Raw genomic sequence first — 14,558 nt, forward strand, 5'->3', positions numbered from 1 at the left:
AATATTAATTCACACTTAATGCTGTGAAATAAAATTCATATTTTATGGCAAGACCAGAAAAATTTAAACATAAAAAATTTCATGGATTTCCCTGGTGGCGCAGTGGTTGAGAGTCCGTCTGCCGATGCAGGGGACACGGGTTCGTGCCCCGGTCCAGGAAGATCCCACATGCCGCAGAGCGGCTGGGCCCGTGAGCCATGGCCACTGAGCCTGCGCGTCTGGAGCCTGTGCTCCGCAACGGGAGAGGCAACAACAGTAAGAGGCTCGCGTACCAAAAAAAAAAAAAAAAAAATTATGTGCCCTTTGGCCTCCTCTCCCCCCACACTGTGCATTGTATAACTGTTTCGTGCATCGACCAAATCTTCCCCATCAGCAGAAATACCTGCTCAACTATAAAGAGCAACATTCTCCTAGCATCAATAAGACAACTCCTTAAAGATAACATTCTTATTTTTAAAAATTCTTTTCCACTATGGTTTATTTCAGGATATTGAATATAGTTCCCTGTGCTATACACTAGGACCTGTTGTTTATCTATTTTATATATAGTAGTTTGTACCTGCTAATCCCAAACTCCTAATTTATCTGCTACTCCCTTTGGTAACCATAAGTTTGTTTTCTATGTCTGTGAGTCTGTTTCTGTTTTGTAAATAAGTTCATTTGTATCATATTTTAGATTCCACATATAAGTGATATCATATGGTATGTGTCTTTCTCTGTCTGACTTACCTCACTTAGTAGGATAATCTCTAGGTCCAACCATGTGGCTGCAAATGGCATTTTTCAATCTCTTTTATGGCTGGGTAGTATTCTGTTTTCTATATACACCACATCTTCTTTATCCATTCATCTGTCAATGGACATTTAGGTTGCTTCCATGTCTTGACTATTGTAAATAATGCTGCTGTGAACATTGGGGTGCACGTGTCTTTTCGAATTAGAGTTTTCTCCAGATATATGCCCAGGAGTGGGATTGTAGGATAATATGGTAGTTCTATTTTCAGTTTTTTTAAGGAACCTCCATACTGTTTTCCATAGTGGCTGCACCAATTTACATTCCCACCAACAGTGCTAGTAGGGTTCTCCTCACTTCCTCCAGCATTTGGATAACATTCCTTCTTGCTAAGGGATCACATGGGGCTTTGATCTGGATTATGTAAACTGTCAGTAATACGTCATTTAATGTACAGCCCTCTGTCTCAAAAAAACTTATATAACTCTGCCTTGACTTTTAATGGGCGGAACAGCTCTCAGAGCTTTCTGAGATGCTCTTCCCAGGTTATAATCCTCAAATATGGCTCGAATAATATTTTCCATTTCTGTCTTAGATCGACTGGTTAATTTTTCGTCGACACTCCCATGAATTCTCCTGAATGTACTTTCCTGGGCTCCAAACCTACCCACATTTCCCACATTGCTCCTCTTCCTGAGTTTCCGACAATTCATTTACTTAAGAAATGAGAATCTGGCGCCTACCAGTGTGCCAAGCCCTGTTTTAGACACTGCAGATATAGTGGCTGATGAAACAGAATTGTTGTCTTCATGGACCAGAGAAGGAGGCAGACGATAAACAAAACTTTTTCTTAATGAGTCAAATAATGAGTAACGCAGAGTAGGAACTTAATCAGTGTTGAGTGAAAAGCTTAACATTGTCCCTAGAATATCACATCAGAGTCTGTTATTCACTCCACAAGCAACCCTGGGCACTGAGTGTCACATCCTGTTCTCCAAGCTCTTGGAATCAAAAAAGGTAAAGGTGACCCAGTGCCGGCTCTCTGGAGCTCAGAGTCCAGAAGGAACTTCGAGCAAGTGTTGAGTGCTAATTTTGTTAGGCCCCGTAAAAACTGCTTCATGGTAGCCATCTTATTTAGTCCTCACTGACTATAGGAGGTTGTCCAAGGACAGAGAGCTTGGGACAACTGGCCCGAGAGCAGGCAGGCTGGACAGTGACAAGAGCTCTGGCGAGGAGACAGTCCTGATCCTTGGACTTAGGCCCAGTCCATGTGACCTTGCGCAAGTCACGGTCTCCCTCATCCTCCCACTCTAGCCAGTGTCTGTAGTGTCTGACTCCTAACGGGGAAGGAGGTCGTTGGAGAGAGGGACAGCCACAGACACTGCTTTCTTCCCCACCCTGCCCTATGCTCCCACGCCCTCCAGCGCCACCGCTTGGACCTTCTCCTGGGTTGCGGGAGGAGGGCATTCCCTTTCCCCCAGCGGGCTCCCTCGCCGCTGCCCCAGGCTGAAAGGCGACAGATCCTCCGCGAGCCACGCGCCTTGACTTTGGCCCCTGCTCCTTTGGCCCGGGATCTCGTAGCTCTCCCCGTCCACTCCCCCCGCGGCTCGCGACCAGTTGGTCTGCGCCGCCTGCACTCTCTGTGTGCCGGGCCCGCCCGCACTGCGGGGGAGAGGCAGGGAGCCGCCCACGCCGCGCTCGGCGCTCGGAGTCGCCGTCTCCCTGGGACGCGCGCGGGCTGCGCGACGCGCGGGAGCCGGGCGGGCAGCCATGGCGCGGCGCGCCGGGAGGTAGCCGGGCGGGACGCGGAGAGCGCGGGGGCCGCCATGGCCCGGCGGCGGCGCCGCGCCTGCATCGCGCTGTTCTTGGTGCTGCTCTTCGCTTTCGGCACTCTCATGGGCCTGCGCACGCTCAAGGCTCCGGACGGACTCCCGGCCCTGGGCCCCGGCCTGGAGCTGGCGCCCTTTGAGCGACGCCCCGAAGGGGGCCCCGCGCCGGCCGCCCGGGCCCCGGCCGCCCCCGCCGCGCCGCCGCCGCCGCCGCCGCCTCCGCCCCGCACCACGGGCCCGGGCAGCTCCCCGGGCCCGGCCCCAGCGGAGGCCGAGCCCGCCCCCGGGCAGAGTCTGCGCGTCTACTCGGACCTGCACGCCTTCTACTACTCGTGGTACGGGAGCCCGCGGCGCGAGGGCCACTACATTCACTGGGACCACGTCATGGTGCCGCACTGGGACCCCAAGATCTCGGCCAGCTACCCCCGCGGCCGCCACAGCCCCCCCGAAGACTTGGGCTCCAGCTTCTACCCGGAGCTGGGGCCCTACAGCTCCCGGGACCCCGACGTGCTGCGGGAGCACATGACCCAGCTGAAGGAAGCCGCCATCGGTGAGCTCCCCCTTCCCCGTCGCTGGGCCCCCAGCCTCGCCTTTCTTCGTTCCCACACCCCAACTTCCACTGCTCCTATCACGGGGCCGTTGGTTCCACTCAGCCTGGCTTCTACCTCTTCTCTTCTAGAACTCTCATCCCATGCTCACCAGGAGGCCCCGCCCCCATCTCCTAGTTTTCAGACTCCTCCACCTCTGCCTTCTGACCCCCTACCATTCCAGGGCCCTTTCCTAGAGCAGAGCTGCTGGGAGGGCCAGTGGAAGGCGTTTGCACCAGGGCTGTCCCAGGTAGGGAGAGCGAGTAGAGGAGGGCAGTCTATTGGGCTTCTCGGTTTGGGTTAAGTGAGGCCTGGGTGCCCTGGCCCCGCAGGAGTGTGGGGTTCAGAGCAGTAGTGCCTGGGATGGCCTCTGCTTTCACACTAGGCACAGGGTAGGGCAGCAGCCTTTCCTGAGTTTGCTGGTTGCAGAAAGGAAAGTTTGCCCACGTTGTATGATGGACCCTGCTCTATTTGCTGTAAGGGGCCTGGGAGCTTTTCAAGTACTCTGCTTGAAAAGAAGCCCCCCTGTAGGCAGGCTGGGGTGGGGAAGCTGACTTATTTCAGATTTTGTCACTGAATTCTGCTGGATTTTACAGTACATTTCAATTTCTCTGGAAATGGTTAATGTGTGGTGGGAAAATCGAATGCCAGAGACAGTGGTGGGAAGTATTCACAGATAAATAGCACAGAGGCCATCCCTCAAGATTCTACCATCTAGAGGGGCAGACAGTTGAGACAAATGTTATTTCCCACGGGAAGGGTAAAATGACCTCTGCTCAGGGCTCCTCTCCCTGAGGGACCTCAGAGGTGCTCCTCTCCCCCAGAGACAGGACTGTGCCTTCCAGGTGGGTGTGTCATTGTCCACCCGTTTCCCTTTGTTTAACTACTTGCTAATGCAGGCCAGAGGCTGCCGAGGCTCCAGGCTCCTTCCTGGCCTGGCACGTTAGGGTTCCTGCAGTCACTGAGCTTCAGCACCGAGAGCGTGGACAGCTCCAGGACTCACAGCTCAGGGATCTGATCTGCAAGAAGAGAACCTGGCAGGAGTCTCCCTCAAGGTTTCATTCAGAAACCATTCTGCAGTTGGAGATGGTTTGTGAGGAAGGAATTCTCTGTTGTGGGGTACTGTGTGTCTCTGAAGTAGCCTCTGTGTTGTGTCTCAGGCGTCCTGGTCCTGTCCTGGTACCCACCTGGCATGGCTGATGATAATGGGGAACCCTCAGATGACCTGGTGCCCGCCATTCTGGACACTGCCCATCAGTACAACATCCAGGTGAGTCTCCAAGAAGATGTCAAATGCTCTCTGGCTGATTCTGGAGATGTCCCCTCCTCCGCCCACAGGGATAGTGCCTCTACCAAAGTTCTTGGCGTTAGCCCAGGTATACAAATACGTAGCAAGTGTGGTGTTGGGGGTAGGGGTCTAATAAATAATGCCTATGTCACTTTTTTTTTTGAATTTTATTTTATTTTTTATAGAGCAGGTTCTTCTTAGTTATCTTTTTTTTTTGTGTGTGTGGTACGCGGGCCTCTCACTGTTGTGGCCTCTCCCGTCGCGGAGCACAGGCTCCAGACGCGCAGGCTCAGCGGCCATGGCTCACGGGCCCAGCTGCTCCACGGCATGTGGGGATCTTCCCGGACCGGGGCACGAACCCGTGTCCCCTGCATCGGCAGGCGGACTCTCAACCACTGCGCCACCAGGGAAGCCCAGTTATCTATTTGATACATATTAGTGTATATATGTCAATCCCAATCTCCCAATTCATCCCACCACCACCACCCCGCCACTTTCCCCCCTTGGTGTCCATACGTTTGTTCTCTACATCTGTGTCTCTATTTCTGCCCTGCAAACCGGTTCATCTGTACCATTTCTCTAGGTGCCTATGTCACTCTTATTTTTTGAGTTCTGAAAAAAATTTTTGGGAAAAATATAGGATAAATGGGAGACTAAATTAATATCACGGTGATAGAGGTTAGGTTGGAGACCCTGATCCTGGAGAGAGGGCAGGCAAGGGCCAAATAGGCCCACAGACTGAACTCCAGCCTCAACTCCCTAGGGGGAGGCAGTGCTGGGCCTCAAGGAGTAAAGCACAACACGTGCTCTCATCAGGCAGGCTCTTTCAAGAGGAAGGATGGAGCTGGCCAGTTACTTTTACCAATCAAGTAAGTCACTGCCCTTACCTGTGTGTGGCAAAAGAAGAAAAACGATGAAAACGAGCCCCACTGCTGTTCCTGAGCCCATCACTGGCACATTAAACAGATCATGGCACGTTTTCCTATGGACACGTCTTCCCACAGTTTCAGGCAGCTAGTGCCAACCACTGGGAGCTGGCCCATAAGTTGAAACCTATTGGCCAGCCTGCAACAGCCCATCAGAATGATTCCCAGAGGCCCTGCTGTGGGAGGTGGGAAAACTCACCCCTGTTTTTCGGGCCCTGAGGGCAGTGGTTGCTTTTATTTACACTGTGCCCGTGACTGCCAGGCCTCTCCTGAACTCAGCCTCTTCTCCAACCCGTAGTTGAAGCACGAGCCTTATGGCTTGTGGCCTCTGGACAGATACTCACCTGACCAATATCTCCTGTTTGTGGCAGGTGGCCTTCCACATCCAACCCTACAAGGGCCGAGATGACATCACTCTGCATGACAACATCAAGTATATCATTGACACGTAAGGCTGCTCTGGGACCTGGATTTTGGTGGGGATCTAAATGGGGGTAGGGCTAGAAGGCTTGGAGGCGCAGGTCAAGAGACAAAAGGGCAGAATGCCCGTGTCCCCAGCATCTAAAAAGAGTAAAAGAGTACTGGGCTTGGAGACGGCAACCTGGGTTTGAATCCTGGTTCTGCGGCCTCCGTTCTGTGATCAGAGACTGGCAGTCCTCTTAACCTTTGAGTCTTGTGAGAGTTAACATGAGCTAATATATGTGGAAAGTGGCTTGCAAATGGCTTGCATATATCATTCATTCAAAAAATATTTATTGAGTGCCTTCAGGTGTCGAGGCACCGTCTGTCCTACGTCCCAGTTGTACAGCAGTGGGTAGGGCTACCAAAGTTTACATCCTCGGGCGGGTGTGCAGTGAGCAGATAGTGGTTATAGATGACAGATCAAATGGCGATCCATACTATGAAGAAGTAATAAGAGAATAAAGCAGGGTGTTAAGAGTGTGCCCAAGAAACAACTTCAGAATGGGTGGTCCAGTGAGCTTCTCTGAGGTGACATGTAAGCCAGCGCCTAAAGGAAGAGTCAGCTCTGCAGAGATCTGGGGCAGGCAGAAAACTCCAGGCAGAGGGCTGTCAGATCCAAAGGCCGTCTGATGGGACAAGCTTGACGGAAGCCAGTGTAGCCGGAGTGAAGCGACAGACGGGGTAATAGCAGGAATGGCGGTGGGCAGGGCCAGATCAAGTAGGTGGGGCCTTGCTGGTCTCAGTAAGGAGCAGTCAGATCTGATTTATGCTTTAAAAAGAGACTGGGTTATAGGGAGGTGGAAGTGGGAGCCTGGAGACCAGTTAGGTGGCTGTCGGTGCAGTCCAGATAGAAGATGGTGGTGGCTCGGCCTGGGGCAGGGAAGTGAGGCTTAAACAGAGGAATGACAAGGCTCGGGGAAGGGTGGGAGGGAACTGGGTTCTTGCTTAGAGGCATGATGAGTCCAACTGTGGAGTCCAACTGGATTCAAAATCGTGCTTGGACATCAGGAAAGATCTCACTCGTGGCCAGCCCTCCGGCTGTGCTGGCTTCTTTTCTCTTAGGCTGCTGGCTCAGCCTTTTCTTCCTCCTGCTCCTCAGGTATGGCTCCCATGGTGCATTTTACCGCTATAAGAACAGCATGGGTAAGAGCCTCCCACTCTTTTATATCTATGACTCCTACCTGACATCCCCTGAGGCCTGGGCCCACCTCCTGACACCGAACGGGCCCCACTCAATCCGCAACACCCCCTACGATGGGGTCTTCATAGCGCTGCTGGTGGAGGAGGGCCACACCCATGACATCCTGGCCGCCGGATTTGATGGCATGTACACCTACTTTGCCTCCAATGGTTTCTCCTTCGGCTCCTCCCATCAGAACTGGAAAGCTGTGAAGAACTTTTGCGATGCCAACAACCTCATGTTCATTCCCAGCGTGGGGCCCGGCTACATTGACACCAGCATCCGGCCCTGGAACAACCACAGTACGCGGAACAGGGTCAACGGCAAGTACTATGAGACGGCCCTGCAGGCAGCCCTGACCGTGAGGCCCGAGATCGTCTCCATCACCTCCTTCAACGAGTGGCACGAGGGCACCCAGATCGAGAAGGCCATTCCCAAGAAGACGCCGACTCGGCTGTATCTGGACTACCTGCCTCACCAGCCCAGCCTGTACCTAGAGCTGACGCGCCGCTGGGCGGAGCACTTCATCAAAGAGAAGGAGCAGTGGCTGATGTGAGGGGCCTGCAGGCAGGGGCGGGAGGTGCTGACGTCCCAGCCTCACTGGAAGATGTCACCACGTGGGGCTCGGCTGAGGTTGTGGGCACTCGCTCCCAAGTCAGCGGCTGAGTGCTTCTGAGGCAGGTGGGTGCCAGAGTGCCCTGCAGGGACAGGAAACTAGGTGGTGTTCCAGAGAGGGAACCCCAGGGGCTGGCCGGTGGCTGGGCTTAGCCCAAGGCAGCTCCACATCCTCAGTCAGAACACTTAAGACAAGCCCTTCTAGCTTGGAACTCAGCTGGTTCGTGTTCTGGAGTCGCCAAGTCACTGGTCTTAGAAGGGTGTCAGGGCTCTGGGCTAGCGTGCACCCTGCTCTCTGCCAACCTGCGTCCTCTCCAGGCCTCCTTCCCACGTCACCTGTCTTCCCCAAGTTAGGGAACCACATTTAAGACTTTCTAAAAGGGAACATTCTCAGTTTAAGCTCTTCCCAGTAGATTCCCGAACCCAGTTATCAGGAAATAATCCTGAGCATTCACACGTTCATTCAACACGTACTCTGCGAGCACCTTACCGCGTGCCAGGTGCTGGGGGAAAACTTGACCAGGAATGGCTCCTGTCTTCCGAAGCTTACAGGAGCCTGTTTTCCTAATTTGGTGTGGCCTTGTAGCTAGTGCCTAAGCACAGCTATAAGTTTTTCCTTTTTGCTGTTTTGCCCAGTGCTGGGAGTTCAGTTCTTTTTCCTCGAAAATACCTCTGCGCTCCAGAGCCTCCGTTTTCCTAGGTAAACATTTAGCTCCAGGGGGAGGACTAGGACACCCCCCTCCCTTTAGCTGCCTGAACTGAATGAGGCCCACTCACTAGAGCCATTTTCAGTGCGACTGTGATTTGTATTAAAAATGACTTGTTGTTCCTATTCTCAAATCAGCTTTCCTTTTGATCCCTTCAGGACCACAAACTCTTAACTCCTCAGATTCTGTGACAAATTGACACATGGGATGGGCTGGCTACAGTGTTAGCACAACGAAGAGTCGAGTTTGCTTAAGAAATGAGTTTCAACAAGATTTCTAGAGGGAATATTTAACAAACCAGTGCTTATTTACAAATAAACAAATATGCTAATTGCAGGGACCCTCAAAGCAGGCCCTGGGATACCCTCTTGGCAAAATTCTTAGGATCTACTTGAAAATATGTGCATTGGAAACGACAGTATTAAGAAGTTTATGGGCTCAGACTGAATCCTAGTTCTGAGAACTGGGGTGTGAGGGGAGAGGGGAGGACGTGAGCCCTACTGGTCACAAGGACTCCCAGCTCTAGTTAGGTTAACAGGTACTAAATCCCACCAACGGATGGGGCAGGCCTGGTCCCCTTGCTGTGACTCAGTTGAGGAAACCAAGGCAGGCAGGGACAGGTGAAAAGGGCTAGATGATGACCTGGAATAATTTACAAGGGAGTGACACTGAGGCTTCAGTTCACATATGCATATTTTTAAAAGTAGTAAAAGTATGGCCAGACCCGGGGGGCAGGGGCAGTAATTCTCACACACTGCTGATGGCAATGCAACTTGATTCAGTTCTTTTGAAGGCTAACCTCTATCTAGAGCCAAGAAAATGGCCATACACTTGGACCCAGTAATCCTACCCCAAGGAAATAATTCAAAAGAAGGAAAATAAAACCTTCACAAAGATGTTTAACAGCATTTTTTCTATTAAAGAAAAAACAAAGTTCAAATGCCCAACAGTAAGTATGTTTTTAACACTTGTATACATATGAATAAAGATAAAGGCTGCTGAGTAGACACTGCATTTAAATAAAGGTGTTGCAGGTATAATTCATTATAATTTGTATTACGAATAAATAAGAAAAAAGTGGCTGGACAGGACAGTAGAGATTTATTTTCCAATATTCCTTAATTTGGACCCCACCCCCAACCCCTGTGCCAGCTGAGCTTACTTCCCACCATTAGACCAAAATGGTGACTCTCCGCCAGGCAATTACAGCAAAGAACCAGCCCCCTGGTTCAGAGGAAGCAGTGTTTGGTCGATGGCTCTACAGTTTTTATTTTTATCCCAAACTGGTTCCAGCTTCAGAAGCATAAAACTCATGCACTTGGTCACTTGAGACTTTTGAAAAGCACCAACCAATGTGTTAGTTGATTTGGACCTTAAGTGCCACTACCCACCAGAGAAGCTCTCACTAGATTCCAAATCTGTTATTTATTTTTCAAAGATCAAAAAAAGAAAAAACTTATCAGAACAAGGCCATCCTCGGAATACTCTTAAAACCTCTATTCAGCTTTTGGCTCATATATGAAATTATAAATAAATATAACCTCCCCAACCAGGTGTGAGGCTTAGCCAGCAGCTTCTGAGGCCTGGTCTGTAGTGTTCAGAAAGAAACTTTGCCTTAAAAGGTCAGACTAGTAACACTGTAGCCCCAGCGGCCTCTGCCAATGAGGCCTTGCCAGCCACCAGCAGTCGGACACATAGTGTCCAGCACCAGTCCTTGGGCCCTCCCTCCTCCGGAGTTTCACAAGCAGGATCCACGTAAGGGGAGCAGCCCATACTTCTGGAGGATGGCCGAAGTACTTTCTAGGGCACTGGGGAGGAAATGGAGGACAGTTAGGGTTTGACTTCTCAAAGCCCCGAGCCCACCAGATTCTGGAGATCAGGGACCTCTAAACTCTTCGATCATACTATGCTCTGTTCATCAAACCCTTGATGAATCCTTTTGAATCCTGAAAAAGCCAGCGAACACTAGCAAACTGAGTTCCACTCCACCCACCACATCTCCAAACCTGCCCGCTCCCCTCAGGGCAAGACAGGAGTGACCACCTTTTTTTGTTTGCATCTCCCAACCTCCCTCAAATCCTATCCCTGTGCCACAGCAAAGAGACTCACCAACCCGGACGAATGATGCCAAACTCTCCAGGCACAGACAAGTCAACCACAGTTGAGCCTAGTCGACACTCAGGGCTCTGGTCGTCCCCAATTGGTCCCCCATCAATGACCAAGGACAAGCGAGGCCAGAGGTCCTGAAATTCCTGAGAAGAGGGAGAGGAAGAGCATGGACACCACCTCTGGCATCTGCAATGATGTCATACCGCACACAGGGCACCTAAGACAGAGATCACACAGCTCTAAACCAGCAGGCATCTTCCTCTAAGCAGGGTAAGGAACCTCATTTAAACTCTGGATCAGGGCAGGAGAGATGGGGGGGACTCTGCAACTGCACGCCATTGGCACTCAATCCTTGGGCTATGGAAAGGAGTTCCCCCTCAGAACTGTGGCCTGAATTGTTACCTGAGCCAGAGCACCACTCTCCACCCTCACCCCACATGAAGGCACTGCAGTGGCAGTTAGGCCTGGGAATTTGCGATGGGGGATCATAAACACCAGTTACTGTGCTGGATAGGTAAGCTGCTTGCCAAAAAGGTAAGAATCCCCATCACCAATGCCTAGGATATAGCCACCAGGATCAAGTAAAGCCTGAGAATAAGAAGGGGTGCTGGGATCTCACTTTCCAAAGCCCCTGAACCCACTCTCTACGTCTGGGCATGGAAACACTTTACTATGAAAGTAAAATCACTTTGCTATGGTCTGCATTTAAGACCAGAAAGGAGAAAAGAAGTATGCTCAGTCAAATTTCCTTGTGTCCTCATTTGTTCTAAGCTACTCAGCCGAGACAGGATTAGGACGATCCTTCCTGTCTTTTTTTTTTTTTTTTTTTTTTTGGCCACACTGTGCGGCTTCCAGGATCTTAGTTCCCCGACTAGGGATTGAACCTGGGCCCTCGGCAATGAAAGCGCGGAATCCTAACCACTGGATGGCCAGGGAATTCCCGTGGGTGATCCCTTCTTTGACCTGGCTTGTGACAGAGGTAAGAGAACAGGACCAGGAGTCCCTGGGATAAGTGATTTAACTTTTCAGAGTCTTAACTTTCTTTACAGTAAGTTGTAAAGATTTATCACCCAACTGTGTTCTCCAACGACTGCTATCCCAACAGAATGAGAAAAACATGTACTTATGATGTCTCTTACTGTTAAAAAGACAGCAGGAAAACAACACCAATTCTCCCCCTCGCCTCTCAAACTTTAAAATAAACCTTTTCCGAGATCATTCTGTATTCCCCCACCCCGGCCACCTAGGCAGACTTCCCACCGTCAGACCAAAAGGGCAGCTCCCCTGCCAGGCAATTCCAGTGAACCATCAGCCCCTCTGGTTCAGAGGAAACTGTGGCCTGGTGACATTTCCGGGGGGAGGACTGGGTAACTCACCTCAACATTCAGAGAGCTGGTCTGGGAGCTGAGGTTGGCGCTGGTGAGCGCAAGCGGTCCCCCAAACACCTGGGCCAAGTCCTGCATGAAGGCGTGGTCAGGAATCCGGATGCCTACAAGCTATGAGGCAAAGAGAAAGGGGATCATCAGGAAGGTTGAAGGGGTGGGAGATGGCTCTGGCCTGGATCCTAGTGAAAGCCAAACGGCGGAAGTCTGGGGACACAAGAGAAAATCTGACTCACAGGAGTGAAGGGGTTCAGGTCCTTGTTGAGCTCCTCCGAGCGTTCCATCACCAGGGTCACTGGTCCTGGCAGCAGGTCGTTCAGGAGCCCCTCAGGTACTCTCACACGGCAGTACCTGGGAAACAGAGGGGACACAAATCCAACCAAATGAAAGGCACCGCTGGTCCTATTCCAGACTCTAGGCAGACTTAGGAAAGGTGACCCGAGGGACTACAATGGGATCCGCCTGTCTTCCCTGTTCACCCCCAAGAGCTTGAGCAGAAAGCAGGGCTCCAGAGGACCGCCCCAGGCTTGGACCCGCAGGCTACAACAGCTGCACCGCTTTCACGCTCCACGTTTTACTTTCTTCAAAGCACTCCCTACTAACTTAAGCTACCGTGGTCCCCCCCTTTTCTCTTAAACCGTGGGCGTGCCCACCCCCCGCCCATTATCACAAAAACGCCAGAAGAATAGGGACCCCGCCTGCCTCGTTCATCGCTGCGCCCCCCATCTCGTTCAAGGCCTGGCAGACGCTAAGCGCTCCATACACGTTTCCAGTTCCGGATTCCCGGGTGAGCCTGGACAAGCCCCTCCCGCTCTCCGCGCCTCAGTCTCCCAAGCCTGTCACCGGAAACCCCTCCCGCGGTGCCGCCCCCAACAGGGCCGGGTCGGGGCGTCCTCACCTGTAGACGTCGGCCACGCGGCCCAGGCACACGGCCAGCGGCTTGGTCTCGCTGCGGCCCTTGACGCGGTACACGACGCCCAGTGCCTCCGAGCAGCTCGCCGAGCAGGCCAGGCCGTACAGCGTATCGGTGGGGACGGCCACCACGGCGCCGGCGCGCAGCTCGGCCACGGCGGCCCGCAGCGCCTCGGTCCAGCCGGCGCGCTCCGGGTTTGCGGCCCGCACGGCCCCGCTCCCCGGGAGCCGGAACAGCCGGGCCCCCGGCGCCGCCGGAGCGGGGCTCGGCGGACGGAGAAGGCGGCCGCTCCGGGCGGAGCCCGCCGGCCCCTCGCTCAACCCTATGCTGGCAGCCACCGCGGCCCTCAGCCCCGTGCACGGACCCGCCGGAGACATCCGCCCAGGCCTGCTTCCGGGAGGAAGTGACGCGCCCAGTCATCTTCCGGTCTGGGAGGCTCCGCCCCACCACCGTGCTGGGCAACTTAAAGGGACCGCGACCCCCAGGAGGATTGAAGGAGACCGGTGGGGACGGGGCGGGGCGCAGCTTTGCGGAGCCTTAGCGCAGGGCTGGGGAGGGGGGGCGGCCGAAAGGGGGGCGGTGGTCGGGCCGCGCAGGCGGAGATGGAATGGGGCCCGGGCTCAGACTGGTCACGGGGGTGAGAGGGGGCCCGTTGGGGCGGGGGGAAAGGGGCTCTGACCCCGCGCAAGCGCCGGCCCTGACCGTCTGTCTCGCTCTCTCCCGGGCAGGGAGGCTGCCGGCGTGGACCGTGGGAAGGCGGGGCTGGGGCTCGGCGGGAGGCCACCCCCGCAGCCGCCCCGGGATGAGCGCGCCCAGCAGCTGCTGGATGCGGTGGAGCAGCGGCAGCGGCAGCTCCTGGACACCATCGCCGCCTGCGAGGAGATGCTGCGGCAGCTGGGCCGCCGGCGCCCGGAGCCGGCTGGTGGCGGGGTCAGTGCCCACCCCGGGCTGGGCCTGGGAGGTGGGGACTGCCCACTGGCCGCACTTGCTAAGTTCTGGCTTCCCCTGGAGGGTGGAAGAGTGTCCCCACCGCTTTATCCCCCACTGCCTTTCAGTTGGGCGAGAGGCTTTGAAAAAGTTAAGTGCTATCCAGATGCCAAGTGGCCATCTCTTGCAGGGCCTAATCGAAGGCCTTTCCTCCCAGCCTCACTTTTTTTTTCTTTCTTCTGTTCCAATCAGAACGTCTCAGCCAAACCTGGAGCACCCTCCCAGACAGCTGTCTCCGCCAGAGGTGGCTTTCCAAAGGATGCCGGCGATGGAGCTATGGAGCCCTGACCATCCCCGAGCCGGGCGCCCTGACTTCTCTCCCTCCCCAGGGCTGGTAGCTGGACTGTGAACAACTCCCTTTCAATAAAGGGGCCAGTCTTCACTGGCAGTGGCTGGTACTTGGCTCTCAGCCGGGGTGGCAGCTCTGCTAGCAGCTGGGTTCACTCCCACTTCATCCTGGCTGAAGGCAGTGCTGAGCTCTGAAATGTAGCCAACGAATACCGTCTGATTACCCAGATTTGGGCAGACCAGCAGTGCTCGCCAGAGTGGTTTGGCCTGCTTTGGGGGATCCAGGTCGTGTTACATGTCCATTTCATGCTTTGGGGGCTCCTAGCCCCACAGAACACTTTTAGCAGAGCCTTGATTAAAAGGAAACCTGCAGACTCTCCTGGTGACCGACCTTTCCTTTCTGTCCCCTCTCTAAAACTCTGATGGCTGGGGAGGGGTGAAGTGGTTGAAAATTGTCAACCATGGGTAGGGTTGGGAAGAAATACCACAGATACTACCAGATTTAAATAAGCATTTAATTAGGATTTCATTAGTATTTAATATTGCTTTTTC

At 53.6% G+C, this 14,558-nt stretch overlaps 3 protein-coding genes across 5 annotated transcripts; 2 read left to right on the forward strand and 1 right to left on the reverse strand.

Moving 5' to 3' along the window:
* The first annotated feature begins 2,494 nt into the window (after positions 1 to 2,494).
* MANEAL (mannosidase endo-alpha like) lies at positions 2,495 to 9,070 on the forward strand. 3 transcript variants are annotated; one of them, XM_032623851.1, is made up of 4 exons: positions 2,495 to 3,112; positions 4,310 to 4,419; positions 5,735 to 5,811; positions 6,925 to 9,070. In XM_032623851.1, exons 1-4 carry the CDS (start codon positions 2,560 to 2,562, stop codon positions 7,559 to 7,561), a joined length of 1,377 nt encoding a protein of 458 aa, XP_032479742.1. In that variant the 5' UTR covers positions 2,495 to 2,559; the 3' UTR covers positions 7,562 to 9,070. The 3 variants fall into 3 exon arrangements, with proteins under 3 accessions (XP_032479742.1, XP_032479749.1, XP_032479757.1); XM_032623858.1 differs by having other exon boundaries at positions 2,540 to 3,112; positions 7,202 to 7,361; XM_032623866.1 differs by lacking the exons at positions 2,495 to 3,112; positions 5,735 to 5,811 and having other exon boundaries at positions 4,349 to 4,419.
* A 139-nt stretch (positions 9,071 to 9,209) lies between these two features.
* Positions 9,210 to 13,204, reverse strand: YRDC (yrdC N6-threonylcarbamoyltransferase domain containing). The gene is made up of 5 exons (XM_032623877.1): positions 12,717 to 13,204; positions 12,055 to 12,169; positions 11,813 to 11,932; positions 10,437 to 10,579; positions 9,210 to 10,135 (listed from the first exon to the last, which is right to left on the reverse strand). Exons 1-5 carry the CDS (start codon positions 13,106 to 13,108, stop codon positions 10,066 to 10,068), a joined length of 840 nt encoding a protein of 279 aa, XP_032479768.1. The 5' UTR covers positions 13,109 to 13,204; the 3' UTR covers positions 9,210 to 10,065.
* Positions 12,715 to 14,385, forward strand: C1H1orf122 (chromosome 1 C1orf122 homolog). The gene is made up of 3 exons (XM_032623887.1): positions 12,715 to 13,368; positions 13,460 to 13,661; positions 13,911 to 14,385. The coding sequence occupies exons 1-3, from the start codon at positions 13,334 to 13,336 to the stop codon at positions 14,004 to 14,006; spliced, it is 333 nt and encodes a 110-aa protein (XP_032479778.1). The 5' UTR covers positions 12,715 to 13,333; the 3' UTR covers positions 14,007 to 14,385.
* Positions 14,386 to 14,558: the final 173 nt, after the last annotated feature.

Source organism: Phocoena sinus, chromosome 1 (genome assembly GCF_008692025.1).
Source record: "Phocoena sinus isolate mPhoSin1 chromosome 1, mPhoSin1.pri, whole genome shotgun sequence".
Lineage (NCBI taxonomy): Eukaryota > Metazoa > Chordata > Mammalia > Artiodactyla > Phocoenidae > Phocoena > Phocoena sinus.

Bases quoted from the DNA above. Each gene is read 5' to 3' on its own strand.
- MANEAL (XM_032623851.1), top strand. From the start codon at position 2,560: ATGGCCCGGCGGCGGCGCCGCGCCTGCATCGCGCTGTTCTTGGTGCTG. The intron at 3,113-4,309 runs GTGAGCTCCCCC...GTTGTGTCTCAG, and splicing joins GCTGAAGGAAGCCGCCATCG to GCGTCCTGGTCCTGTCCTGG. The intron at 5,812-6,924 runs GTAAGGCTGCTC...CCTGCTCCTCAG, and splicing joins ATCAAGTATATCATTGACAC to GTATGGCTCCCATGGTGCAT.
- YRDC (XM_032623877.1), bottom strand. From the start codon at position 13,108: ATGTCTCCGGCGGGTCCGTGCACGGGGCTGAGGGCCGCGGTGGCTGCC. The intron at 11,933-12,054 runs GTGAGTCAGATT...TTTGCCTCATAG, and splicing joins ACCTGAACCCCTTCACTCCT to CTTGTAGGCATCCGGATTCC. The intron at 10,136-10,436 runs GTGAGTCTCTTT...TTTCCTCCCCAG, and splicing joins GGCATCATTCGTCCGGGTTG to TGCCCTAGAAAGTACTTCGG.
- C1H1orf122 (XM_032623887.1), top strand. From the start codon at position 13,334: ATGGAATGGGGCCCGGGCTCAGACTGGTCACGGGG. The intron at 13,369-13,459 runs GTGAGAGGGGGC...TCTCCCGGGCAG, and splicing joins GGCTCAGACTGGTCACGGGG to GGAGGCTGCCGGCGTGGACC. The intron at 13,662-13,910 runs GTCAGTGCCCAC...TGTTCCAATCAG, and splicing joins CGGAGCCGGCTGGTGGCGGG to AACGTCTCAGCCAAACCTGG.